Source organism: Macaca thibetana, chromosome 10 (genome assembly GCF_024542745.1).
Source record: "Macaca thibetana thibetana isolate TM-01 chromosome 10, ASM2454274v1, whole genome shotgun sequence".
Taxonomy (NCBI): Eukaryota; Metazoa; Chordata; class Mammalia; order Primates; family Cercopithecidae; genus Macaca; species Macaca thibetana.
This window is the reverse complement of record NC_065587.1, coordinates 6,521,243-6,549,099: the sequence shown is the minus strand read 5'-3', so window position 1 is coordinate 6,549,099 and position 27,857 is coordinate 6,521,243. Positions and strand designations below refer to the sequence as shown.

The window sequence follows — 27,857 nt, the reverse complement described above, 5'->3', positions numbered from 1 at the left end:
TGCAACCTCCATGCTGCACAGGAAGGAAAGAATGTGACACGGACTCATTCTCAGCCCAGGACCTGGTGACAATTCAGCCTCTGGCCTTGGAGACCCTGTCTGCAGGTGCAGACAGTGCCATTAGGCTGGTAAAGGTTGGGACAGAGGGAGCCCAGGGACTGAGGGAAGAGGGACAGAAAGTCAGAGGTGGCTTGGAGAGGAGGTCCAGGTGATGGTCGAGGCCTTTGCTTGGTTTCTGCAGGAACGGTAAGCTCACTCCTTTACAGGCCATTCCCTTTTAAGCCGCTCAGTTACCTGGAAAACTTTTACAACGCAGAGCCAAACGCTTGCTGTGGGCCACAGTCTGGCCTTCCTGGCCCGTGGTGGCCCTTCTGGGATAAGGGTGGCAGCAGCCATGCCCCTCCTCACTCCTTTTTGCTGCTCAGGCTGACATGGAAAAGAGGTTGTCCATTCTGGGGTGCGGGCAGCATCACCCCTGACTTTGGCCAAGGCCTCCTGATGGTTACCCCTGCATGGCAGTCTTTGCATTCCCCAGAGCGGTTTCCCTGGAGGGCAAAGTGGCTTCGGTCACTCCCCGGGGACACATCTCTGTTTGGGGATGACAAGCACAAAACTCAGGCTGGTGGACCCGGGAGGGAAGGGCTGCCACCGGGGCATGCTGAGGGCTGCTATGGCACTGACGCGGCTCTATTTCTCATGCCATTGGTGAGGACGTGGTGTTTGCTTCATTCCTTTTTATACCTCATATATATGTGTGTATATATATGTATATATATATGAGGTATAAAAAATATATATACACACACACTATATGGATTCTCTTGCAGAAAATGAAATATTTCAAAATCAATGACTTAAAAAAAATTCTACTTATAGTTTCTTAGAGGGTAAAGCTTTGATGCCTTAGCTGGGCCTCAGGGCCTCTTACCAACAGAACTGTTACAGCTTTCAGTTTTGTGGTCTCCACTCCAAAGTACTCGTCCCAGAAAGCCCCAGTGTGCTCTTTACACTACTGGGAACACCCTCCCCTATCTCCACCTCGAAAACTCCTATACATCCTTCAAGACCTCACTCACTGGGCACACCTTCTGTGCAGCTTGTCTGACTCCCGCAGGCCTTTGTAACACCCTGTACCCACACGGTACTGTCGAGTCCCATGGCAGAGATGACCCTGGCCTCAACATCAGACAAGCCTGGGTTCAGGTCCCAGCTCTGCCCCTCACAAGCTGTGTGACCCTGGGCAAGTTATTAACCTCTCTGGGCCTTAGGCACCCACCTATTACTCCTCTAGGCCACCCTCACTGCCGCCCGGTGGGGCTATCACTCCTGTGGACACAGCCCAGCCCATCAGCCCACAGTAGCCCCAGGAACGCTTCCTCATTGCACAGCCTTCTGGAAGGAATCTTTGGCAAATGTCAACTCTTGTTCTGCTTTCATGGCAAGCTCGCCTTGGTCACATGCGGGGCTGTAGCCTGTGCGTGCAGGAAGCTGTTCCTGTGGGGCCACTGACTCCTGCCACGAAGGACTCGCCTGCCCTGATGCGGGGGTTACGTGTCCTCCTAGGCACTCTGCAGGCCGCCGCGCCCCTCACTGCCAGTCCCGTGGACCCCAGGCCCAGGCCCACGCCCACCAGCACTCCCCTCACTCACTGTCAACTTGTGGTCCCTCGCACCAGGCCTTCCATAAGCCAGGACTGTGGCACCTTTGGCCAGGCCTGGGCTGGGTGCTGGGGGCTCAGAACTGAGTCAGGTGTGGGCCCTGCCCTTGAGAGCTCCAAGCTGGTGGGGGAGCCACACCAGCACCCCGAAATAAGAGCAGCAGACCCATGCTGTGTCAGGGGCGAGTGTCTGGCAGTCTTGGGGCCCTGGCCAGGGTGGGGATTGGGGGAAACGTTCTTGGGAGCAGCCACAGAGCTGGGCCCTGGACAAGGTTTGTTGGGACAACAGGGAGGGCACTCCGGGCGGAGGGAACAGCCTCAGCCAAGGCCATTCAGGGGATCACAAGGAGCACGGCTGTCATAGCACAAGATGCTTCTGGCAGGGTTGAGTCTGGAGAGGCGGCAGCCACAAGGCCATCTGCCAGGGGAAGGTGTCTGGACCTGATCCCGAGGCTGTGGGGAGTCGACATGGAAGATCATTCCTAATTCTCATAGTGGCAAGATCAGGGCTGCAGGGCACTGTTATCTCCTCTGCGCCAGGCAGCGTGCCAAGCACTTCCCATGCATGTGTAGCCTCAGTTCTCTCGGCAGCCTCAGGGGTGGGGACCACTAGTCCCTGCAACTTGCTGATGAGGACACTGAGGCTCAGAGAGACAAAGTCACTAGCCCAGGACTGCATATCTAGCTAGCAGTGGAGCTTGGCCTGTGCTGCTGACCACAGGCCACAAAGCCAGCCCCTCTCATCCAGGGCAGTGGCCTGGACAGGCTGGGGAGCAGCAGGCTGCCCTGCTGACCCTAGCAGCCCTGCTGAGAGAGGAGCTGAGCCTGGAACCGGGAGCAGGGCCCACGGGGTGAGAAGCGTCTGCAGCTGGCAGGCCTCACTGGCGGGCTGGCGCCTGCAACCTAAGTGGGAAGATAACAGAGCACCTGGCAATTTGAATAACAATGAAAGCTTCCAGAATGCGAACTTCTGTGACAATAACCCTTCCTGCCGACAAAAGCAGAGGAGTCATGAGGCACAACACGCCTCACTGCAGGTGAACTGGAGACAATGTGTTCTCCAGCAGTGGCAACAGCTTCTGTTAGTTGGCGCTGACTGTATGCACGTGGGGTGTGGGGCTGGGAGCCTTCACGTATTTTGCTTTTCCTTTTTTTTTGAGACAGAGTCTCTGTCTTCCAGTCAATGGCGTGATCTCGGCTCACTGTAACCTCCGCCTCCCGAGTTCAAACAATTCTCCTGCCTCAGCCTCCGGAGTAGTTGGGATTACAGGTGCCCTCCAAGATACCCGGCTAATTTTTGTATTTTTAGTAGAGATGGGGTTTCACCATGTTGGTCAAGCTAGTCTCAAACTCCTGACCTCAGGTGATCCACCCACCTAGGCCTCCCAAAGTACTGGGATTACAGGCGTGAGCCACTGCACCTGGCCGCCTTCACATATTTTTTAAGGGAGTCTCACAAGGACCTGAAACGGGGAGATGCTATTAACCCTACTTTGTAAATGTGTCCCTGCAGACAGTACAGGGACATCGAGGAGCTTATTCGAGGCAAGATGGCCATCCCAAGGAACGCTGCCTCAACATGGAGAAAGAGACTCTGCTGACACGACAGAGTTGAGGGTTTTGGGAGAGGGAGATGAGCCTGGATTAACTGGCTGGGCTTGATGCCATCACAGGGTCCAAAGTGAGGAAGGCAGGAGGCTCAGTCAGCGGAAGGGATGTGGCCACGGGAGCAGAGGTAGGAGAGATGTCCTTGCATCTGGAAGGGGCCATAAGCCGAGGAATGTGGGCGCCTCTGGGAACTGGAGCAGGCAAGGAAATGGACCCACCCCTGCAGCCTCCAGCAGGGCCCTGTGCTGCTGATGCCTTGCCATGCGGTGTTCATGAGTCTCCTTTCCAACTGCTGTCCTCCGGATCTGTACAAGACTAAATCTTCGTTGTTTTAAGTCACTGCATTTGTGATAGTTTATCACAGCAGCTACGGGACATTCACACAATACCCAAGAGAGATGTGTGTGTTCACCAGGAGACGTGGATGCGAAGGTTCACGCAGCTTTACTGATAATGGCTGGAAGGTGGAAACAGCCCAAGTTTCCTGGAAAGGTGATGGAGAAACACAGCGTGGTGCGTCCACACAATGCAATGGGCACAGATCCAGGCTGGGGACAAGACAGGAACCTTCATCTTCTGCTTCCTGGGCGGAGTGCTCTGCCCTAGCACCTGCCTTGTCAACGTCCTGGTGGACCCGTGGGATTGCCCAGTTCTTGCATCTTCACTGAGAGGAAAACAGAGACGATGACTCCATTTTACAGTTGGGTAAAGTGAGGCTCACGGCCATGCTGCCCAGGGAGGAGCTGAAGAGACCCGAGGCCTGCTGGGGACCAGATCTTCTCAATGGTGGTTCCTTTTGGCAGCCTCTCTCCAAGCCCAGGGCAGAGCCTGGCACATGGGAGAGCTTTGTGGGAGTTTGCTGAGCAAATGACAGAGAGCAGGTGTGGTGTGAGCTCTGGTGGCTGGACACACCTTCCCGTCCCCTGCAGACCTGTCTTCCTGGCTGGGTCCAATGTGCAGGGATTTGGGGCAGAGTTGGGGTGTCCTGACGGATGTGGTCACTCTCAGGGGATGTCAGTCCGTGGATGCAGATGCAGCAAAGTCCCTGGAGCCCTGCCTGCCTCCCTGCTTACCCTCCGCACTCTGAGGGATGCTCTCTGCCAGGATGGGGCACCTTGGGCAAGGGATGGGAGGCCTCTAATGTGGCCCAAGATGTTTAACCAGAGTCCTACAGGCCCCAACCTGAACTGGACCCAGAAATTCACAAGTTGTGTGACCTTGGATGAGGTCCCCAACACACACACCAGAGCCCCCAACACACACACCAGAGACCCCAACACACACACACCAGAGATCTTAACAAACACACCAGAAACTCCAACACACACCAGAGCCCCCAAAACACCAGATCCCCCAAAACACACACCAGAATCCCCAACACACACACCAGAGCCAACACACACACACACCAGAGACCCCAACATGCACACACACACCAGAGACCTTAACACACACACACACCAGAAATCCCCACACACACACCAGAGCCCCCAAAACACACACACACCAGAGACCTTAACACACACACACCAGAGACCTTAACTCACACACACCAGAGCCAACACACACACACACCAGAGACCTTAACTCACACACACACCAGAAACCCCAACACACACACCAGAGACCTTAACACACACACACACCAGTGTTGACTTTTCCCTTCTGCCCTCAGTCCCATCTGTAAAATGCTGCTGCTCACAGCCCCCTGCTCTGATTCTACATTGAGCCCTGTGCTACGCAGCCCCAAGACGGCCTCCAAATAATCCACCTCCAGCTACTCACACCCTCCTTTGGTACCAAGGGAGACCAAAGGATGGGGGCGGAGCCAAGTGGCTTGCTTGTAACAAATAGAGTAGAAGTGACAGGGATGGGATGTCCCTTCCAAGGTTAGGCTCCAAAAAGACTGTGGGTTCCACCAGGCTCTGCACCTTGAAGTCTCTCTCCCAGAGCCCTCTTTTTGGGCAGTCAGCTGTCATGCCACGAGCTATCCTGTGGAGAGGCCCACCTGGTGAGCAACTGACATCCCCAGCCAACACCTGACCCCGCTACCAGCCACCTGAGTGAGCTAGGAGGTGTATCCTCTCCAGCAGAGCCTTGAGATGACCACAGTCTCAGCCCATGCTTTGACTGCAGCCTCCTGGGAGACCCCAAGCCAGGAGACCCAGCGAAGCCACACCTTGACTTACACCTTTCTGACTCACAGAAAGGGCTAAATGCTTGCTGTTTTATGCTGCTGGCTTGCGGGGTAACTTGTTACACAGCACCAGCTGGCTAATACAAGGCCTCAGGGCAGAGCTAGAGATTCGGGGAGAGGGAGGATCTTGGAGATTGTGCATCTGGACATCCCTCTACTCTATCCTCAGGGAAGGAGCCTCTGACCTCTGCTTGCACACCCCAAAGACGGGGAGCTCCCTGCTTACCGAGGCCAGCAAATCTGCTGTAGAGCCAGGCTGCCTGGGAAGGTCGTCCCTCTGCCTCCTGCTTCCTCTTCCTACTGGTGCCAGCGTGGCTCTGGGGGTTCCCTGGCACCAGCCCCATCCTTCAGGGATGTGTGGGTTCCCCCAGAGTGAGCTGGTATCTGGATCAGGCTTCTCTGCATCACAGCTTCATTCCCTTCTCTGCTTCAGGGGAGAGTTATTGGGAGGTAAGTGAGGGCTCAGGCCTGGCCTTGCCATTCAGTGTGCACCTGGCAGAGGACCCCAGGATGCACCAGTCTTCACTCAGCCTTAGCTCGAAGTCACCATCTCCACCTGCCTCAGTTTATTCGTCTGCTACATGGAGATTTCTGTGAGGACATGAGATAGTGCATGTAACAACGCTTGACACACAGAAAGCACTCAAGAAATATGTGTTCTGTTGAATCGGGAGAAAACATATTCAAAGTGGGGCCGTGGGGATGCTTGAGGGAATTTTTGTCTTCAGCAAAATATCTTGATGGGCCATCCAGATGGATGGGGATGCGGAGTGGATGAGGCAGTGGGGTGTGTTTGTGTTGGAGGGCTTGTGTGTGCTGGGGGGCTGTTGTTGGGGGCTCTGGTATGTGTGTGTGTGTGTGGGTGTGTTGGGAGGCCAGGGCACGTTGTAGGTGCTCTGGGAGAGCCTCTGCCTGGCTGTTTGACTTTGGACAGGTGCTATGGCCTCTCTGAGCCCAGGGTTTCCGGCAAAATGGCAAGAAAAATGCCACTGGCGAGGTGGCGGCACGGGGGAAATGGCCGTCCTCTGCAAACTCCCTCGCACCCCAGTCAGCTCCCCTGGTCTCCAGGAAAAACCAAAATAAAGATCCTGCTTGAAGACAATGAGAATTATTTTGTGCTTTATAGGGCGCCACATAATCTAAATAATGAAACATGGAAACCTTCTTTCCTTCAGGAAGAAGCTGGCGGGCATCCCAGCTATGTAAAAGGCAGGCGGTGGGGTGGGGATGACAAAGCTATTTGATGCCAGCTATGCCCAGTGGCTCCTGGCAGACAGGACGGTGCCTGGTGTGTTGTTAGAGCCCACGGATTGTACCTGGGATGGGGATGTGGGCATGGCAGGCAGGGGATATCGCGGGAGCAACAGGCAGAGGGCAGGGCACGCAGCCCACATCCGAGGCCAGGTCCCACGCCCCTCACCTGCCCTGATCCTCTTGCAGCTTCCAGACCCCATTCGCCCTGGGGTTCCTCCTGCCATGCGTGGGGGCTGCTCCTCCCCAGGCCCATTGCAGTGGTCTCTCGGGGCATCTCAAACTCAAGACACTCCATGCTGCTGAGCCCAAAGCCATGTCTGCCCCAAGGTCCCCATCTTGGAAAATCTCCCAGGCTGCTCAGCCCAGGGTCCCAGACATCTTCCTTGGACCCCCACCTCCTTCTCAGCCCCCCACCGCAGACCCTGGCCAATCCCACGGACTCCACTCCCTGGTGCTGGCCCCTCCCCACCATGACCCTCAGCCAAGCCACAGACATGGCTGCAGTTCGTGGGACAGTGGCAGCCTCTCTGGCGGACTCCCAGCTCCCTTCCCAAAGGCAAATGCAGTCTGCCACTCTCCTTGAGGGCAACCCGTCCCCGGACCGAGAAGCCCACACCTCACCATGGCCCTGCACAGTCAGACCTCCTTGCTTCTCCCACCCATCCCCTCCTGCATTCTTTCCCCCCCCACACTCGTGCCACCTGACTGCCCTTCTGATAGATGGATGCATGACTCTCTGTCTCAGTGCCTCTGCACATGCTATTTCCAGTGCCTGGACCACTCCCCACTTTGTCCCCTAGTCTCTTCCTACTCTGACAGCCTCATTCCTTTCCATCCTACAGATCCCAGCTGCCCAGAGAGGCAGGGCCAGGCCATAGAAGGCTGTGGATGCCCAGCTGAGGGACTGTCCTTATCCTGCAGGACCCTGTGGGAGTCTCCAAAGGGCTGGGAGCCTCTGCAGAGACAGGACCGGAGGCTGCCCTGGCTTTGGGAGTAGGGTCAACAGGCAGCTGTGTCAGTTTTGGGGGCTTCCATTATTCACACCCCGCTTGTAGCCTTCCATTCTGTTTACCCTCCCGACGTTCGGACACTTCTCGGGGAACTTAGGGCCTTTATACATCCCCATGGTAAAGGTTAATTTTTAATGCTGCTTTGGTAAATATTTGATGCCACCGCTTTAATGGGAGGATGCATTAGACATTAAATGCCACAAAGTGCTCTGAGATGCTGCCCTTTTCATCGGCAACCTCTGTCCGTAGCTCCTCCTGCCTCCCGTTCTATGAAAATAAAGACTTTCTTCTTTGCCTCCCGCTATGAAGTTTTCAAAGCATTTTTCAAATCCATTCTTGCCCCGATCAGCGCTTCCATTAGCCAGATAGAAGGTCAAAGAGGTTCTCAGCTGAAAGATGGCTTAGAAGCCTCAGTCCCTTCCCTCATCTTACACAAGGGGAAAGCGAGGCCGAGGAGGGACATGGCCTGCCCGAGGCTAAACAGCAAGTCTGTGGGTGAGGGAGTGGAACGAGATGCCGGGACTCCCAGCCCAGGGCTCTGCTCTGGCACTGGCACCCCCCAGAAGACTCAGACCAGTCCTGCCCTCACCCAGTCCAGTGGAAACAGGCCACAGGGCTCTCTGTGCTGCAAGTGGGCGGCAGGGAGAGTGGTCTTTTAGAGGATGGTGAGAGGCCTCGGGAAGGAGCGTGACCTCAGCGAGGTTTTGAGGAATGAGTAGGAGCTCGCCAAGGGGCTGGGGTGGGGAAACCGGTGAGGTGAATGGGTGCGGGTAAGCACCTGGGGGCAGGGATGGGGACTGATCCACTCTGTATCCCCAGTCCTGGACTGGGGCCCAGACTTGGCCCATACGTTTTAATCCTTGTGAAATGAATGTGGCCTTTGCCTCCAGGGCTGTGTGCACTGTGGCCTTGATCATCGGCTCCTGGTCCCACAGGCCCTGGTGCCCTTGCGTCTCCGTGCTTCCTTCAGCCCGGGCTCTGACCTGACCAGCTTCCATGCATTCTGCACTCCTGGCCCGTCCCTGGTGCTGGGGCTGCTTCCCTGACATCCTTTCTACTGCCCAGGACAGTAAACACACCCCAGTCAGCTCCACGCCCCAGTCAGCTCCATGCACACCATGCCACACAGACCCTCACAATATATACACACATACCACGCCACACACCCACAATACACATACACCCCATGCCACACACGATGCCACACAGACACCCACAATATATACATAAACACATCATGCCACACAGACCCACACAATATCACATACACACCATGCCACACAGACCCTCACAACATATACACACCACACCACACAGCCACCCACAATACACATAAACACACACCCCATGCCACACACAATGCTGCACATCCACAATATACACATACATATACCATGTCACACAGATGCAATGTACACATACACACACACCATGCCACACAGACCCACACAATATACACACATGCCATGCCAGACACAACACTACACACACTACCATGGCACAGATACCACACCACACACACACACACAATGCCCCACAGACCCACACAATATACCACCATGCCACACAGACCCACACAATATATACACACCATGCCACAGATACCACACACGTCACATAGACACAAACAATATATATACACACACTAAGCCACAGAGACACAACGCACACACACCCCATGCCACACAGACATCACACAATGCACATACCACACACCATGCCACACAGACTCCTACTCACCTGTGACCTGTCCTAGCCCCTCAGGACCCACCTCTGCCCTCTCCACCTCTCCCCTGGTGCTGGCGTCCCATGGTGGTAACAATGCACGCCCCTGTGCCCAGCCCCGCCCCTCCAGTGCTGTCCTTCCTGGTCAGCAGCAACACCACACGTCTCTTGGATCAGACCCTTGAGTTGTCCTCATCCTCAGTGTGCCCCTCCAACATCCAATTCCTTTGTGGGTCCTGCCTGCACTACCTCCAAAATACTGTCGTGTGTCCCCCCAACCACTGCCTGGGGCACAGTGACGGCCTCCCCCCAGGCCTCCCCGCCTCCATTCCTGCTGGTTGGCTGCTGTCAGCTGTGTGGCAGTGGCCTCTCGCCAAAACCCCCACCAGACCAAGTCCTCGCGCTTCGCTGGCTCCATGTTTCCCTTAAACAAATGGAACCACTGTCTCCCATCTTAACCACCCTGCAGACTTGAGTCCCAAATCTCCCTCCCTCTTGGATGCCATCAGTGGTGAGATGTCCCATGGATTGAATCATGGCTTTGGGAAGGAGGTAAGCGACACTCCAGTAAGTGTACACATTGATCGGGGGACACATCTGGGCTTGAGGCCCTGCAGGGTGACAAGGACATGTCCCTTAGAAACATAAGTGACAACAGTATCAGTCAGAGTCCAGGGAGGGACACAGCAGCTGTGGCTGTCATGGAATAGGGCATTTATGATAGGGACTTGAGTTTCCATACTTGTGGGAGGAGCTGGGCAGTGAAGGTCCAGGAGGGACCTTGGAGGCTTAGAGAAGGGACACTCAGCAGTGCTGGGCAGGGAGAGAACGGGGTCAGCTCGCAGGGACGCTGAAGCCAGGCCCATCCTGCCTCCTTGAGACCACAAGGAGGGTCACAGGGTCTGCCAGCCTAGGGTGGGTGGTCGGGAAGGAGAGCCAGACACAGACGGGAAACCCGAGGACACTGGGGGCCCCGGGGCAGCCCCGCAGCTGTGCTTCCCCGGCTCTGCCCAGTGAGACCACCAGCACCAGTGACTGCAGCTTCCACCTCCCAAGTCTCAGACAGCTCAAGCCAGCCCACCGGGAAGCAGACCCGGGGACACAAAGACCCCAGAGCAACCAGGCTGGCAACAGAACCTAGCACAGCATCTCCTTTTTCTTGTCTGGCTACAGAAGCTGTGAATAAGCCCTGAGCAACCTCAAACGAGGGGTAGGCAAAGGAGGCACACTTAGCAGGGACCTCTTTCCCCACTCAGAGTAGATAAAGAAAAGAGGATAGACTTTGGGGGTTCTGCCTATGAGCGGGGTGCTGAGTTAGGCCCTCCCCACATCCCCTCTGATTTCATCCCTATGATCCCCTCGCCAGGTGGAACTCATTTACTCCCTGTGCCTACGTCCACGTGGCAGCCCAGAGAGGTGATGCAACTTGCCCAAGGACACACAGCTGGGCAGCACAGAGTCTGGTCCAAGCTCAGCCCAGGCAGCCCCAGAAGCCCATTGTTCCCACCTGCCCTCACCTGCAGCACCCAGCTATTCCTGAAGCCATAGGCCCCACCACACAGGGTGTAATAGACTCGCTCCCAGAGCTCACAGCTGAAGCGATCAGGTGACAAGTCCCCCTCTCCCCCAGCACCCTCTGGGGCACCTTAGAAGCTACAGGAAGTCCGAGCTGGAGGGTGCTTAAGAGGAGCAGGGAGCAAGCGTCCTCCAGCCCAGGGGCGAGCCTTGGTTTCCATCATTTTGACAGGAGCCGAAATGCCCATGTTGGGAGACATTTGCAGCGCCAACAAGCATCTATCCTTGGAAGGAAATATTTTAGCAGTTAAGACCAGGGTTTTAATAGCAGGGGAAATAAAGTAGAATCCATGGTCCTCCCTGACCCAGGCCAATGGAGATAAATTCCTTCTCCACTCGCCCTGCCCTGCAGCGCCTGATCTGGGAGCCAGCCCTATTAAAGGCCCCTGAACTAAATTGCTTTTTTGGGAACATTACTGCCACTGGCCCAACCACACGTCTCTCTGCAGGGTGATCTCGCTCCTTCCATATTACTCTTGCTGCAGCCGAGAGGGTGATTATGTGGAATTCCTGTCAAATCAACATAAAGGAGTATCCTCCGAGCTGGAGGCGTATTCACGAGCCCCCAGATCTGCCTGGGCCTTTGTGGAAGTGTCTTTTTGTTAATTACTCACGCAAGCTGGCATCTTTGTTTGCACAGCAGTTACTGCGTTAGGGCATTTTAATTAAGCTTCCAAACTAAAGATTCCAAACTGGCTGGCTAGAGCCGTGCGGGTCTCTCCCGGGGCAGGATTATAGGAGCCACCTCCGAGGAGGGGGCTTGTAAGATGCCCGCTGCAGGCAGCACATCCCCAGAAACAGGTGTGCCATGTTGCCAAGCTCTTAATGGGAGCAGTTTCCTTTCTCCCAACAGCTGCACCCTGGGCCCAGAGACACAAAATCTCCATCTGAACTCCAAATAGCTGTGTTAGGTCTAGTGCATTCTAGAAGTGTGTCTTCAAAATGACTTTTCCAAAAACCTTCCCTAAGGAATATTCACCCTTTGGCTGAAGACATTGATTTTTTCCAAGCAAAGCCAGGGCAGGGTCAGAATGGATTTTCCACACATCACTGGACAGAGTTCCTTAAGGGCAAGGGCCCGGCCTTTTTTGTCTTTCTGTTCCCAGCACTTAACACGGGGCATGGCCTGCGGCCAGCCCTCAATAAATGCTTGCTGAATACATGAGTAAATTAATCTCGTCTGGGCTGTATCCATACAACGAACACGGATTGTTCCAGAGAAAGGGAAGGACAGGGTTGTAGCCTTTGCAAAGAGGATGCCCAAGACATTTCCTTGGTGGCACTAAAGACCCAGATGTGTGGCACAGAGGTCAGACCAGTCTTTCTGCCTCCTCATCTGCCCTGCTTCCTTTTCCTGGGGAAGGGTCAGGAGCTGCAAAGGGCCGATGAATTGGCCTCCCAGAACCAGCTTGCCTCTTGCCCTGGCTATCATTGCCCTGGGTGCCTGTCTGTGAGTGACCCTGGAAACACTAGGTCACTGTTTTCATGTGCACTTAAGAAACACATTGGCTGTAATCCCAGAACTTTGGGAGGCCGAGGCAGGCGGATTGCCTGGGCTTAGGAGTTCAAGACCAGCCTGAACAATGTGGCAAAACTCTGTCTCTACTAAAATACAGAAAGTTAGCTGGGCGTGGTGGCACATGCCCACAGTCCCAGCTACTCAGGAGGCTAATTCAGGAGAATTGCTTGAACCCTGGAGGCTGAGGTTGCAGTGAGCTGAGATAGCACCACTGCACTCCAGCCTGGGCAACAGAGCAAGACTCTGTCTCCAAAAAAAAAAAAAAAAAAAGACATTGGCTTCCCACAGCAATGTTCACAGACCACTGGAGCAAGCGAGATTATGTGAGGAGGTAAATATACCAGCATTTGAACCGTTATGCGCAGGGGCAAGCTGGTAAACATTTAACAACCTATTCTCCAGAGAAAGAAAAACCCTGATTTGTAACACATGCTGTCAATTTCCCGAGTGTAAATACCAGTGCTGTCACTGAATCAAAGACAGGAAGAGATACAAGTAGCCACCACTTGATAGATTTCCACCATACAGACACAACAGATGCAAATAACCTCGCCAGCACAGATGACTGTAAATGTAGCAAAAGAACTAGGAAGTGATACATTTTGAGCATGTATTACCTGTGTGTTTAACACAATGTATTTAATTGCATGTTTATATAATTTGCAATAGTGGTTGTGTTTAACAACAGGCTACCATAATTCCTACAACTTGAACTCTCTTGAGCCAGTGTGATGTAGCCCCATCTCATACTGGATATGTTTACTTGCTTGTTTTAATGAGAATTAGGAAAAATACAACTCTTAAACCAGCGACGGTATTGCTTAGAGCAAATCTGACTTTTCTACAAATACGACTTGATTTCAAGTCAATTAAAAATGTATTAAGTAAACAGAATGAGGGATGTACACAGACCGAGAACACCAAGGAACTGAAACGTGGGGGATAAATGTTGCTTTATGAAAATGGTTTCAAACCTCAACTGTCTTGGGGGTGCAGTAAAACAAATGGGCAACTCACAAGAGAGGAAATACAATTAATTAACAAATGAAAGGAAAGGTGTTTTATCTCAAAAACCACCAAAGAAATGCAAACAGGCTGGGCGCGTGGTTTATACCTGTAGTTCTAGCACTTCGGGAGGCTGAGGCAGATGGATTGCTTGAGGTCAGGAGTTTGAGACCAGCCTGGCTGACACAGTGAACCTCCCCTCCGCCGCCGCCACCCACCCTGTCTCCACTAAAAACACAAAAATTAGCCGGGCGTGGTGGTGGGTGTCTGTAATCCCAGCTACTCGGGAAGCCAAGGCAGGAGAATCACTTGAACCTGGGAGGCGGAAGGAGGCTGCAGTGAGCCAAGATTGCGCCACTGCACTCCAGCCTGGGCGACAGAATGAGACTCCATCTCAAGAAATGCAAACTGTATAAAAATGAGGGCACCCCATGCTGGAGAGGGAGCCCCGAATCCAATAACCTCAAAAGCTGCCTCGCTGCACCAGCCCTTTGGGAATGAGGCTGGCGCTGGAATCGAGACCCATAAAACTGTCACCCCCTGGACTCAGGAATCTCCCTGCCTGGCATCTATCTGGAGGAAATCATTCCAGAAAGGGAAAAGCCACAAACTCACAAAGGTGTCTGCTGTTTTCTGGAGTATGTCTCCTCCTCCTGCCCCCAGGAGAGCTGGGATTGGTGTTATTTGTCATCGTATTAATAAAAACATTACACGCTGTATAAACGCCCCACGGTAGGCAAATGACTGCATGAATCCCACATGTGGAATCCGAACAACTGTGTGGCCACTGAAATGGTATTTAGAAAGGTCAGGTAAAATCACAGGGTCATTGCTGATTCAGTAGAAGAATAAAATCAGAAGGCACACCATTATTAGAGATGCGCAAACGCAGGTGTGCATTAGAAGGGAGGAAAATGCAAAGCAGTTATAGCTGTGAGTGAGTGGGAACCCGAGTGGCTTTTTTTCCCCCTATTTTTTTACTCTTCAAATAATAGTTGCAACATTAATCACAGTTAGCATTTCCTGAGGCACATGCCACAGACCAGGCTCTGTTCCAGTCCTAACAATCATCTCACAACCTAAGGCCACTTGTGTCCATTGTACTGATGGGAACACTGAGGCTCAGGGGAGCTAGTGGCTTACCTGCAGTTGCCCACTGGCCTGTAGACAGGATCTGAACTCAGCTCTGATTCGAAGACTACGCAGTTCACCCCTCTGCGGGTTTGCTAGAGTACAGCTAGGAGGTTTTCGAAGTAAACTTGTATTAGAACTAAGCGTGGGTGTTGCGTCTTTACCTTCTGTTCTGCCAGGCCCTCCTCTGGTGGGGAGTGGTTTGCAGAGGAGGGTGGGGAGCTGCCAGGTGGAAGAGATGAGCACACCTGCCGCCTCCGGAAAGATTCCCAGGGCTGGGAAAGACCTTCACAAATGGTGCAGGGGAAAAGACGAACCCCGAAAGCAAACAAAACCAACCACGCACCCCAACCGAGCACACACCAAGCTGGCACCATAGCCTCGTTTAAACCCCTGCCTGGCAGCCCGCGAAGGGGCCGACGGCGGATCAGAAGCCAGGCTGAGTTTCGGGAGGCTCCTGGGCCCACATCAGACAGGATTTGTTTCACTGACACCTGCGGGCCAGATCTCAGGTGCTTTGGGGGATCCCTGAGGTCCTGCCCCGGGGATGGGTGAGACCTGCCTTGCACAGAGAACCCACAACCACAGGGCAGCTATGCAGCCAGCATGGGGTGGCATCATCTCAGTGTTAGCTCTCACAGGGAGCGAAGTAAAGGCAGAGACGTTGCTCTTCCCAGTACAAGGATGTGGGCTTTGGAGTCCACCAGACCTGGGTTCCAATTCTGGCTCAGCTGCCGTGCAGTTCCCAGCAATCTCTTTCCGAGCCTTGGTGTCTCCTTCATAAAATGAGGCTCGGGATGGCCAAGCTGCAGTGCAGCTGGGGAGGCTAAATGGCACAACTGGTTGCAGCTGCTTAGCTCAGTAAGTCCTCAATACATGGGAGCCACGGTTACTAACAGTAATAAAGCAGTTCACTGATTTGACACTGATTTGACACTGTCTAGGTGCCTTCTGTGCACAACGCACGGAGCAGGAAGATTCATTCATGCAACATGGATGTATTGAGCACCTACTATGTGCCAGGCCTTGTTCTACGTGCTGGGGTCACAGCTGAGCACAAGAAACACCAGTCCCAACTCTCCTGGGTTTTCCATCCAGCAGAGGAGACAGGCACAAAGCCACAAAGCTTGATGTGGCACAAAGCCACAAAACGTGATGTCAGGCGGCAATGTACATGATGAGACAGTAAAGGAGGACAAAGGGACAGAGTGATTGGCGGAGGTGGCTGCTTCTATTTTGTAAACCTTGGCCAGGGAAGGCCCCTCTGATCGGGTGACTCTGAGCAGGGGCTGTGGAAGGGAGGAGTGAGCCCTGCTGGTGTCTGGGAGGGGAGAGGTCTGGGTGGAGGGAACAGCAGGTGTGGCTACAGCAAGTGCCAGTGTGGGGAGATGAGGACAGAGGGACAGTGGGGTGGGGTGGGGTCATATCACGTTGTTGGCCAAGGAAAGCATTTTGATTCCTAAATGTGAAGGAGGCCATCGGTGGGTCTTGACTTAATGTTTTTAAAAGATCACCCTGCTGCTGTCGGGGCCAAAGGCTGGTATCAGGGAGACATGCGGTGGCGGCTGCCTCCATCCTGGCCAGAGAAGACAGACAAGGAGGGCTGATCTCAGTGGAGGGGTGGGTGTGGGGCGGATTCTGGCTTCATTTTCAAGGTATTGCTGATGGAACACGTGAAGCGGGAAAGAAAGGGAGGAGCCAAGGAGATGCTGGGAGGCAGCGGGGACATGGATGTGCTGGTCCCCCCCAACGTCTATGGGACATCCAAGAGCTGCCCTTGAGGACTCAGGCTCTGCAATGACAGCAGATCTGGATTCAGGGGAGAGAGACCAGGGAGAAAGACTGGAAGGTGGACAGGATTGGAGCTGTGGGTCCGGGTGGGGTCCCCAGGGGATGTCACCCACCCCTCCACTGAGATCAGCCCTCCTTGTCTGTCTTCTCTGGCCAGGATGGAGGCAGCTGCCACCGCATGTCTCCCTGATACCAGCCTTTGTCCCCGACAGCAGCAGGGTGAAGGCTCCTGGGAAAGGATCTGAGCATTTGCAGAGCAGCTGCTCCATGCCAGGGCCTTTCCGGGTTTCCTCGCATTTAAGGAGACAAAACCTGAGAGGCCAGTGCTGTCACCCACTGTCCTGGTAAGGAGGCGTAAGCTACCTGCTGGAGGCCCTCCAGGTACCTCAAAACAGGGGAGCTGGGATTTGAACCCAGTTCTGTTTGCCTCCAAGAGCTTTTGCTCCTAACTCAACTACTCTGCCTCCAAACAAAACAAATCAAAACAGCTTCACGGCAGGTGGGGCTATTCAGAGGCCAGCCTCCTGGAGGGTGAGTGAGTGCGGATCGTTGGGCCACACCTCCTAGGCAGGGATGTGGAGCGAATCCCTGTGGCAGGTTCCAGGGAGTGCTGGAGAGCTGGAAACCGTCTCTTCCTGGAGGCTGAAGGACCCTGGGCATGAGACAGAGGCGTGCTCACAGAGGCTAAAAGAGAACCATTTCAGGGTAGAACATCAGCAATCCCCATGGCCTCAGGCAGAAGTGAGTCACTGAATTATGGGCCATTGTCTCCTTGGACAATTAGCACAGCCATTGCAGTGGTGGTTATGAACACTTTTCCATCACACAGGAGGCTTGACGGGACATAATGTTGAATTAAAAACCCAAGACACATCATTTTATGTGCAGGATGACAACACTGCCCTGATGACCGGCCAGGCTGGAGGACGCGGAGCCCTGCGGAGGGTGGTGAGGTCACTTGGTTCCCACACTGGCAGTGTCCTTGCGATGGTTAATACTGAGTGTCAACTTGATTGGATTGAAGGATGCAAAGTATTGATCCTGGGTGTGTCTGTGAGGTGTTGCCAAATGGGGTTCACATCTGAGTCAGTGGGCTGGGGAAGGCAGACCCACCCTTCATCTGGGTGGACACCATCTAATCAGCTGCCAGCGTGGCCTGAATATAAAGCAGGCAGAAAAATGTGAGAAGGTGAGACTGGCCTAGCCTCCCAGCCTCCATCTTTCTCCTGTGCTGGATGCTTCCTGCCCTCGAACATCAGACTCCAACCGAGTTCTTCAGCTTTAGGACTCAGACTGGCTTCCTTGCTGCTCAGCCCGCAGACAGCCTACTGTGGGACTTTGTGATCGTGTGAGTTACTACTACTTAATAAACTCCCCTTTCCATAGCCCCTATTAGTTCGGTGCCTCTAGAGAACCCTGATTAATACAGTCCTCCAGCAAGCAGGGGCACCTTTATGGTGGAAAATGAAGCAGAAAAACAGAGGAAACTGTGACTGTCCCTTGGGGGAGTGCTGAGGAGGAGGAGGTAGGTAATAAGGCAGGGAAATAAAGAAAAGCAACAGGACCGCAGGCCCCAGGGACAGCCTGTGCACTGGCTCAGGGTGGCTGGGCCTCTCCATGGATTTTAATGCCCCCCTGAACCTTTGGGGGTGCAGAAAGGGGTCAAGGAGTTGTGTTCCCCAGGAGAAGAGGTGAGGAGAAACTGCAGCTGCCACAGGGGTCCCGGTGCACCTCAGGGGCCTCCATGGGTCGTGGTGATGTGGATCCCAGCTGGGCCACAGTCAGCCATGTCTAGGATGCGGCGGGAGGAGCAGCATAGGCCTCTGCTTAAAGAGGGTTCCTAGAGTCTGGGACTGTAGCCTGCACTCCGGGGAGTCTGCACAGTTGGGCACCAGGGCGTGGGCAGGAGGAGGAGATTCCCTGCAGTCCCACTGTGTACCCTCAGGAGCTCTCATCACCATCACCATCCAGGGCAGGCACTGAGACTCAGGGAGGGCCGGCAACTTGTCCGAGGACACACAGCAGGTGGCGTCACTGGTTCTGAGCCTTTCTGTCACCCCCTGCCTGCCACCCATGGTACCCACCACCGCAGAGTGACACTGATGAATGGACATCCTCCAGGGTTTCAGCCAAGCTGTCCAAACAAATGGAAAGCAGCCTAGAGATCCAGTAAAGGAGGGAACACGTGCCCTATCGAGCCTCAGTTGGGAAAAGACAGGAACTGGAGGGAACAGCTCAGTTTCCTGATCCAGCTGGAACCCCCAAGGAGCTGCAACTCCATCCCCACTCAGGACATCAACTGTCTTCTGAATTCCAATCACGGAAGCCTCCTTGGTATTTGACGTTACACCAAGGAAAGAAGATATTTGGTCATCTCCCTTTTCAGTCTCCTCATTTTCTGGAATTTCTTGCTGTTGGCTGGCACCCTCCCTGCAGAAACCACACACCAAGGACTCCGGCTGCAGAGCTGGGAAGAACACGATGCTTGAGTTTCAGCAGGAGAAGGTTCTGGGGTTGGGTGAACTCTAGGACCTCACAGGGGAGGATGAATGAGTTTTGCAAAGAGCTGGAGGGGTTCTAGGAGCAGGCAGAGTGAGGTGAGAAAAGGTGGTACTGGGGCTTTGCTGGTAGGCAGAGGCCATTGGATGGAGAGGAACTCTGGACATCTCCCCATCCCTGCTGGGCTCCCTTCTCTCCAGGTGGCCTGAGGTCCCCAGGGCCCAGGGTGATGGAGCCAGCGCTGTAGAGGCACTCAGGCTCTAATGACCACTCTGCCCTGTCCCTGCATGCCCCACAGGCAGCATCAGCATCTCCCAGGAACTTGCTATAAATACAGAATCCCAGGCCTACCCCATCATTAGGCGTCAGATTTTGCAAACCCAACAAGACCTAGGGGATTTGGATGCCCCTTAAGATCCGAGATGCACACATGATCCCCTCGAGCCAAGCTGGGAATTTTTCCCTGAACTCTGACAGCCTGGAAGGGCTTCGGGGCTGGGAGGGCTGGGGCTGGGCAGCCTCCTCTCCTCAGGTCACTCCCCATCCCCCGTCTCCACCTAAGCCCCTAGACCTCAGGGTGGGTTTTGAAGGATGAATAGAAGTTCCCCAGGGAGGTGTGGGACAGAGCACACTGTGAAGAGAATTGAGTCAAAAGCAAGGAGGTATGAATCAGCGAGGGATTTGAGGGGTCAAGGCTGGGGTGGAAGGCATGGGCAGTGAGGTGGGGGCAGGCTCTGAGATAGGCAGGGGCCAGGTGGCAGTTGGCTCAGGATCTGACATGGGCTGGGGAAACCTTGGCTGAAACCCATGGATCTACTGTGTGGCCTTGGGCAAGTCACTGACCCTCCCTGGGCTCAAGTTCACTCATCTATACAAGGTGATGATGTGTCCTGCTGAGCCCAATCCTCAGGGTGGGAGTTACAAGAGTCCATGGAAATACCAAGGGGGGCAGTGTCTAAAGTCAAGCACTAAGCATGGTTCGCAGCACTCTCTGCTGGGCTCTGCGGGTCTTACAGGGTGGTGAACAGCAGCCTGAGGCTTCAGGAGGGGGCCGCTCAGGTCAGGAGGCAGGGTCAGGCCACCAAGGGCTGGGGAGCAGGCTCAGAGGCAGCCGAGGCCCTCTCTCAGAGATGGGAATGTGGATGGATGGGGGAGGGAGGGAGGTGAGGGCAATGGGGAGTGGAGCTGGGGGTCCTAGGAGGGTCGGCCCCTCATCAGGTCCTCACAACTACACTGCGAGGCCAGGCTTGCCCAATTTACAGATGGGGACACTGAGGCTCTGGCTGAGGAGGCTTGGGGCAGGCAGGTGTGGCGCTGGTGGGGCCAGGTGGGTGTGTCTAACTGGGAGCTGCTGCCTGTGCCCCGGATTTGAGACAGCAACAATAATGACCATCACAACCATGAGAGCGGCACCTCCCAGGACCCCGGCCACAGCTGCAGTGATGAAGACAGTACAGCATGTGGCAGGAACGTGGCGACGTTCTCGGGCCCGGCTTAACCCCGGGGGCATAGCAGCTCCTCTCGTTGGCCCCTCCACTGCTTGCTCCTTTAGCCTGAGGTGGGTCCTGGTGGTGCAGAAGTGAGACCTGCACTGTCAGTGTGAGGGGACCAGCGCCCACCACCTGAGGAGAGAGAGGGCTCAGCCCAGACCCTGTCCCAGACCCCCAGTGCTGATGCTCCTGCTGCATCCCTTGCATGGGATTTGCTGAGCAGCTAATATGTGCTGGGGCCCTGAGTCGGGCTGCAGTTCTGGCCGTGGGAGCTGCACACCACTGCACAACTGACAAGGGCGGGGAGTCTGGCAGGTAGACGAAAGTCCAGGGAGTGAGGTCAGGTCAGGGATTGGTGGGAGGGCCTGGCTGGGCTGAATACAGGCGGGAGTGTGTGAGTGTGTGAATGTGTGAGTGTGTGTGTGTGTGTGTGTGTGTGTGTGTGTAGGGGGTAGTGCTGCCTCCTGCCGCACTGTGAACTGAGTGTGCAACTGTGCAAGGAGGGCCAAGGTGCTTAGAGAGGCTCTCTACGCCTGGGAGGAAAACCCAGGACCTCTGCGGTGCGAAGGAGACACTGTTAGATGAAGAAGGTACCTTGTCGCAGGTGCTGTGTCCCTGGGGTGCCTGCTGGGTCATACTGGGCTCTGGGCCCTCAGCGGTTGTCCTGACTACTTTCAGGAGGAAATGACGGGCAGAGTCTTGGGGTCACCGGAGAAGACAATCCAGAGAATCTGAGCAAGAAACTTCACAGTCTGAGTTCATTATCTACTAAGTGGAGGGAAAGCCCCGCTTCTCCGTGAAATTAAATGACGGCGGCTGAGCTTTGTGACCATTGCACCCCTCTCGACGTCCCTGCTAGCTCCTAACTCAGTTATAAATCCCACAGGCGGGGAACGGCACAACGCCCCACCTGCCTGGCCATGCGATTCGGCAGCACCTGGCGTTTGCTCGGCCAGCTGGCAGGAAAATCACATTTCTAGCGATTGATGGAGTGCGTGTCTGCGGGGACCAAGATGCAGGGACCAAGATGCGGGGACTGCGTGGGGCCGAGCCACTGCCGCCAGACCCTTCAATACTGCTGTGCGGTGGCCTGGGGGCTGCCTCGGGCCCCTCACCCACCAAACCCAAGGGGTTTCTGAGAGGGGAGGCTGCGCTGGCCTCATCTGGGGAGCCGAGGGCCTTTAGGCTGGACCCAGCAGTCGCCCAGCTTACTCCTCTGCCCCAGCTCTGGGATCTGCTCCCCGCCCACCATGGGCCCTCCCGCTGCAGAGCACCCATCAGAACCGCTGCGGCAGTCAGTGTGGGAGCCAGGGACAGGGAACTCCTGGGCACTGAGGCAGTCCTGTCTCCCAGCACAGCTGCCCCTTGCCTCCACCTCCCCTGGCATCGCCTGCCTGCCCTGTCCTGGCATTGCCTTGGCCTCCTGCCTCTGTCCCCACTGAGGTGGTCCTTGACCCACTGCTTGGGTCCCACTAAGCCTCCCCAGAAGTGGCTGAGCCTCATTAGGAGACTCCAGGAGCTCAGGGGATGAGGGTGTGTCTGCAGCTGTCTTCCTCCTGCCGCCCCTGAGGAGCTGGAGAAGCTGGAGTCATTCGCAGGAGAAAGAGCTGGGGTGGGCAGGGGAGAAAGAGAGAGAAGCCACAGAGCCTGGGCTCACAGACTTCTGGAGGTGAAAGCAGAAGTGAAGAGAGATTTGGGGAGCAGCGGCACTCAGCAGGAGGCTCCTGAGAGGGCTGTGAGGGGAAGAGAAGCCTTTCTAGGGGCTGATGAGCATTCAAGAACCTCCCTGGCCCACACTCCTTGCCTGGACATTCTCCAACGTGACTGAGAAGAGCCGCAGAGAGCGCTTGTAATGCCTGTTTGGGTGCCAAGCAGTGTTCCATTGACTGGGACACCACATGGAGGCTGGGCCGCCTGGGGCCAGGGACCTAGTCCGGTTACAGTCAGAGCTATAATGCTGGAGATGTCCTGGGTCACACAGCCGGGAGGACCCTGGAGTGGCAGAAAAGGAGGCTCCTCCCTGATCTCCAGATCAAATCCCCTCTCACTTTGGTTCCTCAATTGGTAAAACTGAAGCCCAAAAAGGAAGCTCCTCACGCAGAGTCACGCTGCAGGTCAAAGAGCACAGCAGGAGTGGGACGGCGCCCGTGAAGCCAGCCAGGGACTGGTTATTCCCTTGTCCTGCACCACACCCCTGTGGGTTCTGACAACCCTTTTTCACACTCACAAGGTGATGGGAACACCTGCCTGAGCTTGCACTCAGGACAGTCAGGAAAGACGAAGAGCCTCTGAGCTCCCAAAGGAAATGTGTCCCACCTGGACTTGGAGCTCAGCCGCCCACTCAGGCTCCGTGCAATCCCTGCAGGCTTGGCAAGCTCTCTGCATCCTGATGGCATAGCACAGTGCCTGGCACACGGCAGGTGCACAATGTGCGCTTGTTGGTGACAAGCAATATGGAACAGGGGTAGGGTGGGAACCACTGCTGAGACAGGCAAAAGTGTTCTGGGCAGTATGAGATGGGGGAGCTGTTAGCAGCAAGCACGGTGACACAGGAAATGGAGGACCCTGAGGCCGAGGCAGGAAAACAGCCCCCAGGTGCTGAGTGCAGGGCGCTCACAACATCCACTATCCTCTTGGCAAGTGTTCAGGGAGGTGTGAGCTATTTATTCCAAATGCACGTGCACGCAAAAGGTGTGGGAGTGGGGGAGGACCACCGTTTTAAACGGAAGATTCTCAGCTATCAAAAAGCTTGGCTCTTATAGACACTTTCCAGTGCCTCCCAAGCTGTGGTGTCTACAAGCATCACCCTCAGAGAGGCCTGGTCAGTAGGGTCTGGGTCTTCAGTTTGGCAAACCCTCGAGATGTGTCTGTTGCAAGGGGTTCACATTTCAGAACACCCCACTGTTGGGTCCTGCCTGGAGTCCCCACTACTCAAGGGTGGAGGCTGGCTGCTTCTCTACCCATCACCTCCACATTCCTCAGAGCCTGGCACAGACCCCTGCCTCAGCACCCACTCAGCCAGCATTTGTCAAATGGAGCCACACAGGGCTGTGTCTTTGTCTCCTGTGTGATGGATGGCGTCATTATTCGATCGATAAGCACAAGCTGATTTATGCATATCTTATTAATTATTTAAGGCACTCATTATTGAAAAGGTCACTACCTGCTAGCTATGTGAACGATCACTAACTCGCTCAGTTGCTGCCTCCAAAGAGGAGGCAGCAAGGGTTAACTGAGGACCTACTATGTGCCAGGTAAGGGCACAGTTAACCCTTGGGAGGGGGCAGTCTTACCCACTCCTCCTTCACGAGGATTGGAAGGTTAAGAGGGTGAAATCTCGTGCCTGAAGTCAAGGAGCAGGTAAATGGCGGAGCCAGGACTCAGACCCAGGTCAGATTGCCTGCAGAGCTCCTGGACATGAACCCAGGGGTCACTGTGTGGCAAATTCCTGCACCCCTCCAGCAGGGGAATTCTGGGATAGATCTTACAACCCGGGTTTGGTATCATGATGTCCCTGGATGATGTGCCCTGAGCCCTGTGTGCCCATGGCTGCAGCTCAGCCCTCACAGAGCATCTGAACCTCTCACTCTACCCCTTGACCTGGGAATCGACCCTCCGTCTGGCTCCTGTCCTTGGTGCTAGCCAGCCTCCCAGGGAGTTCCTGCTCCAAACGCATAGACTCTGCCTCTCCCCTTCCAACTCTAGATGCTGCACTACCCAGGGCCGCCTGGGGTTAGGTCAGGCCCATTCCCACTATACTGGAACTGGGCAGAAATGGGAATTGCTGTAGACAAGCTCAGATCTGAACACAACCCTGGAGCAGCCACCCCACAAGACCAGCCCTGGAGATGCCACCTCCCTGTCTGGCTTCCTTCCTTCCTTCCTTCCTGAACAGCCTGCCTGAGTCAGCGCTAGTACCCCTCATGCCACACAAGGCATGTACGTATAAGGAACCAAGTAACATTTGTATTTTCTAACCTCATGCTGAAAAATCTGCCTGGACAGACGGATTTGCTTCCTTTGGCCAGATTTACAACTCAGAAAGGCATCCGGTTTTCCCCTTTGCCTTGACAACTAGGAAACGCAAAACTCCACTCAATGTTTAGTGTTTCCATCTCTCACACTGGGCTCTAAGCGCAACGAGCTTGCAAGCTTTGCTTCTAAGCTCTGTTTCCACCTCTCATTTTGACTCTCCTGTCCAGGCATGTGTTGTAGGCTACCCATGACAGTTTGAAATTTTTCTTGGCAAACAGCAAGATAAGCAAACAATCAGGTACCTAATGAGCCAAACACTATGGCGAGAATGATGGCATATTCTCCAAGCGCTCCAAAGACAATCACCCAAATCAGTCTGGGTCTGTATTGCAGCCACTCACCAGGCAGACGAACTCTGGAAGGTCATCAGCGGTGGGCTGTGAGCATCTCCCCGCAGCGTGTGCACGGCCTGGGGGGCTTGCGGCAGTGGGCCTGGGGGAGGCTGCGGCTGTGGGGCCCGCTGCCCTGGCCGAGGGGCCCGAGCAGGGTTCCCCCACCGCCGGGGGTCCTGTTTCATCCATCGTCCCTGGATGCCCCACCGTGCCAGGTAGACCTTGCAGATGTCGTAGTTCATTGCCGAGTAATACAAAAGGTCCAGAACCAGCAGCATCAACACGAAAAAGCCATAGATCCACACTCCCAACAAGGCGGTGTAATTGCTATGAACAAACAGAGAGGGAGTGAGTGAGGAGAGGGGAGCAGCCCAGCTCGGTCCGGCTTCATCAGTGGGGCCACCAGTGGCCTGGGGGCTATGTCGTGGTCCCAGGGAGGAGGGTACTGAGCCCCTCTGGAGAGCAAGGCCTTGGCTCCCTCTCCTCTGCCTGCCCTGTTCGCCTCCTTCCCTGGAATCCACTGCCTGGTCCCCACCTGAGCATCCTCCAGGACCCCTAGCCCTTGGGCTGGGATCCCTGTGGGTCCCACGGAATCAGGTACTTTGGAGGGAATTCTGAGCTGGCATCTGGGGCTCCCAGGACATGATAGCCTCTTCCTTTACCTGGTGCGGTTTTGGCCTGCCCTCTCCCTCCTTCCTGCAGGTGCCCCTGCTCACCACCCCCTGCCCCACCTTTGTCTACGTTGTTCCTGACACCCGGGATGCTCTCACTGCCTCACCCCGGATGTGAGGATGGAGGTCCTCCCCATCCTGCTGGACCAAGGGCAGAGGCATCAGGTTCTGCCCTCCAGACCCTCTCCCAGCCTCCCCCAGGGGTCCCCTTCACTCCACACGACCAGGCTGTACATGGCTGGGGGTGTCCAGGCCCCATGACCTCACTTCTCTTATTCATTTGCCCAACATTTCCCCACCGAGGGCTGCTCTGCCTTCCTCAGGCAGAGGTGGCCAATGTTACCGTTGGGTTTGGAAGCCCGCTGCGAAGCCTAGCTCTCCCAGCTTCCACCGACTCCACCGTAGAGACGGTCTGCACTCCCAGCAACCGACCTTTGTACAGGCTGTGCCTTCTTTCCCTGCCCCCTTCCTCCCCTGCCTACTCCCCACCGGCCCTTTGTCGAAGATCACTTCCTCCAGGGAGTCTTCCGTACACTCTGACCCTCCTACACGGCTGGGTCAAGCCTGTCTTCTGGTCCACAGCCCTGAGCTCCCCTCAAACCCAGCTCCTGTCACCCAGAGCCACATCTGTCTTCCACACCCTTCCCCAGGGCCAGGGTCCGAGTTTCCCCCACTGTGTGCCCAGGGTGGATGGTGTCCTGGGCTTGCTGCTACAGCTGGGGCTGCTGAGCCCTAACAGTGTGTGCCAGGGGCTGTGACTGCCTGAAGTCACCGATCCATTAATCACTCCGGTGCCGCCTCCGTCTGCTCCCTGCTGCAGGCATGTGTTTGGTGGGTGTGCGCTTCTGGTGTCGAGGAGGTATGAACGGAGCCAGTGGCCGGCCTGCACACACCGCCGCTGCACATCCCCAGGGAGAGACTCACCTGGCTCCCACCCAGATGGGGGTCCTGGGGGCAGCAGATCCTTTAAGATCCTGTTTGAGGCTGGGGGAATGGGCCAACCCGGAGCCTGGAGGTCTGGTTCTAATTCTTCCTCTGCCTGGTTTGCTGTGTGGCCTGGGAAAACCCTTGCCTGTCTCTGGGCCTGGAGGAGATGAGCATTAGGCCTCTCCCAGTCTCACCTTCCAGGCTCCAGATCTCCCCAGGCTTAGGTCAGCCCCGGGTGCCAGCAGCGGCCTCTGTAGGAAGATGGGGGCTGCTTCCCTTGGACTCCTCTGGCTCCGACCAGGGCTGAGTCCAGGGCCGGGGAACTCGCTCTCACTCTCTGCCTGGAATCCTTCTCTCCCCTCACTTGGCCAAGCTCTTGGCCTGAAGATGCTGCTCGGGTGCCTGGGAGCCTCTGGATGGGGGGCCTCTGCCTGTCCTGAGCACTTCCCATGAGCAACCGCAGGCTGGTGCTTGGGCTTTGTCGTTGTAATCCCACAGCTCCCAGTCACTGTGGGTCCTTGCTGCCTCCCTGCCCCCACCTCCCAGCCCCCACCACCATGAAACCTGCATCAGACTGATGGGCTCGGTCATGCTAAGGTGTAAATGACTGACAGCCAGGCCCCAGTAGCCTTATGTTAAAGAGAGTCTGTTAAAGAGAGTCTAGCTTTTCCTGGAGGCCTCTGGATATGGAATTCCTTCCAGGAATTCCAGGAAAAAGAGGCCTGCGGCCCCATCCAGCATGCTGGGGCAGGCATCCCCAGGGTAGATGTCCCTGCAGACCGCGGTCTGAGGAGGCAGGCCTGGTTCCAGTCCCTAGGCCCTCCTGCTTTCCCCAGCAGCCTCCCTCTTGCAGCCCCCACAGAACTGCTCTAACTGCCAGCTTTTTCTTCAGTGGTTCCCATGGCAGCAGCCACGGGGGCTGAGGGAGGAGACGGGGAAAAGGGAGGCAGGGCAGCTGTGTGCAGATGCTGTCCACAGAAGGGGTCCAGGATGCCAGCTGGGGGTGTGGCTGGGCCACAGGCTGGGCCTCGAACCACCGGGCCAAGAAATAATAGTACCAGAAGTGGCAGTGGACACTTGTTCCCCCACCTGCTTCCCACGTTAGCCCTTTTAATGCTCACGCAACCACGGGAGGAAGTTTTTTTTTTCATCGTTGTCATCCCTGCTTTACAGATGGAAAACTGAGGCTCGGTGGAATTAAGAGACTTGCCTAACAGCTCACAGCCATTAAGGGGCAGAACCAGAATTTGAACTCAGCAGCTGAGCTCTAGAGTTGCGCTCCTAACCACTACAACGCACTGCCTTGACTTCGGCCACCCAGGTTCTCAGGTACAAAAGCTGCTCCAGGGGCCGGGCACGGTGGCTCACACCTGTAATCCCAGCACTTTGGGATTTGGTGATGCGAACACCTTCCTCAGCTTGCACTCAGGA

The 27,857-nt window shown here is 55.4% G+C and overlaps 2 protein-coding genes across 3 annotated transcripts in view; both read right to left on the bottom strand.

Moving 5' to 3' along the window:
- SULT4A1 (sulfotransferase family 4A member 1) overlaps window positions 1-27,857 on the bottom strand; it is a 996,812-nt gene that overhangs the window by 428,939 nt on the left and 540,016 nt on the right. The gene's annotated exons all lie outside the window — the stretch shown is intronic.
- The window catches only part of SHISAL1 (shisa like 1), an 81,987-nt gene that overhangs the window by 11,476 nt on the left and 42,654 nt on the right, over window positions 1-27,857 (bottom strand). For both annotated transcript variants that reach the window (XM_050806124.1, XM_050806123.1), the window contains exon 4: window positions 24,838-25,155. In XM_050806124.1, coding sequence (XP_050662081.1) covers window positions 24,838-25,155 — 318 coding nt within the window. The remainder of the gene's footprint in view (window positions 1-24,837; window positions 25,156-27,857) is intronic.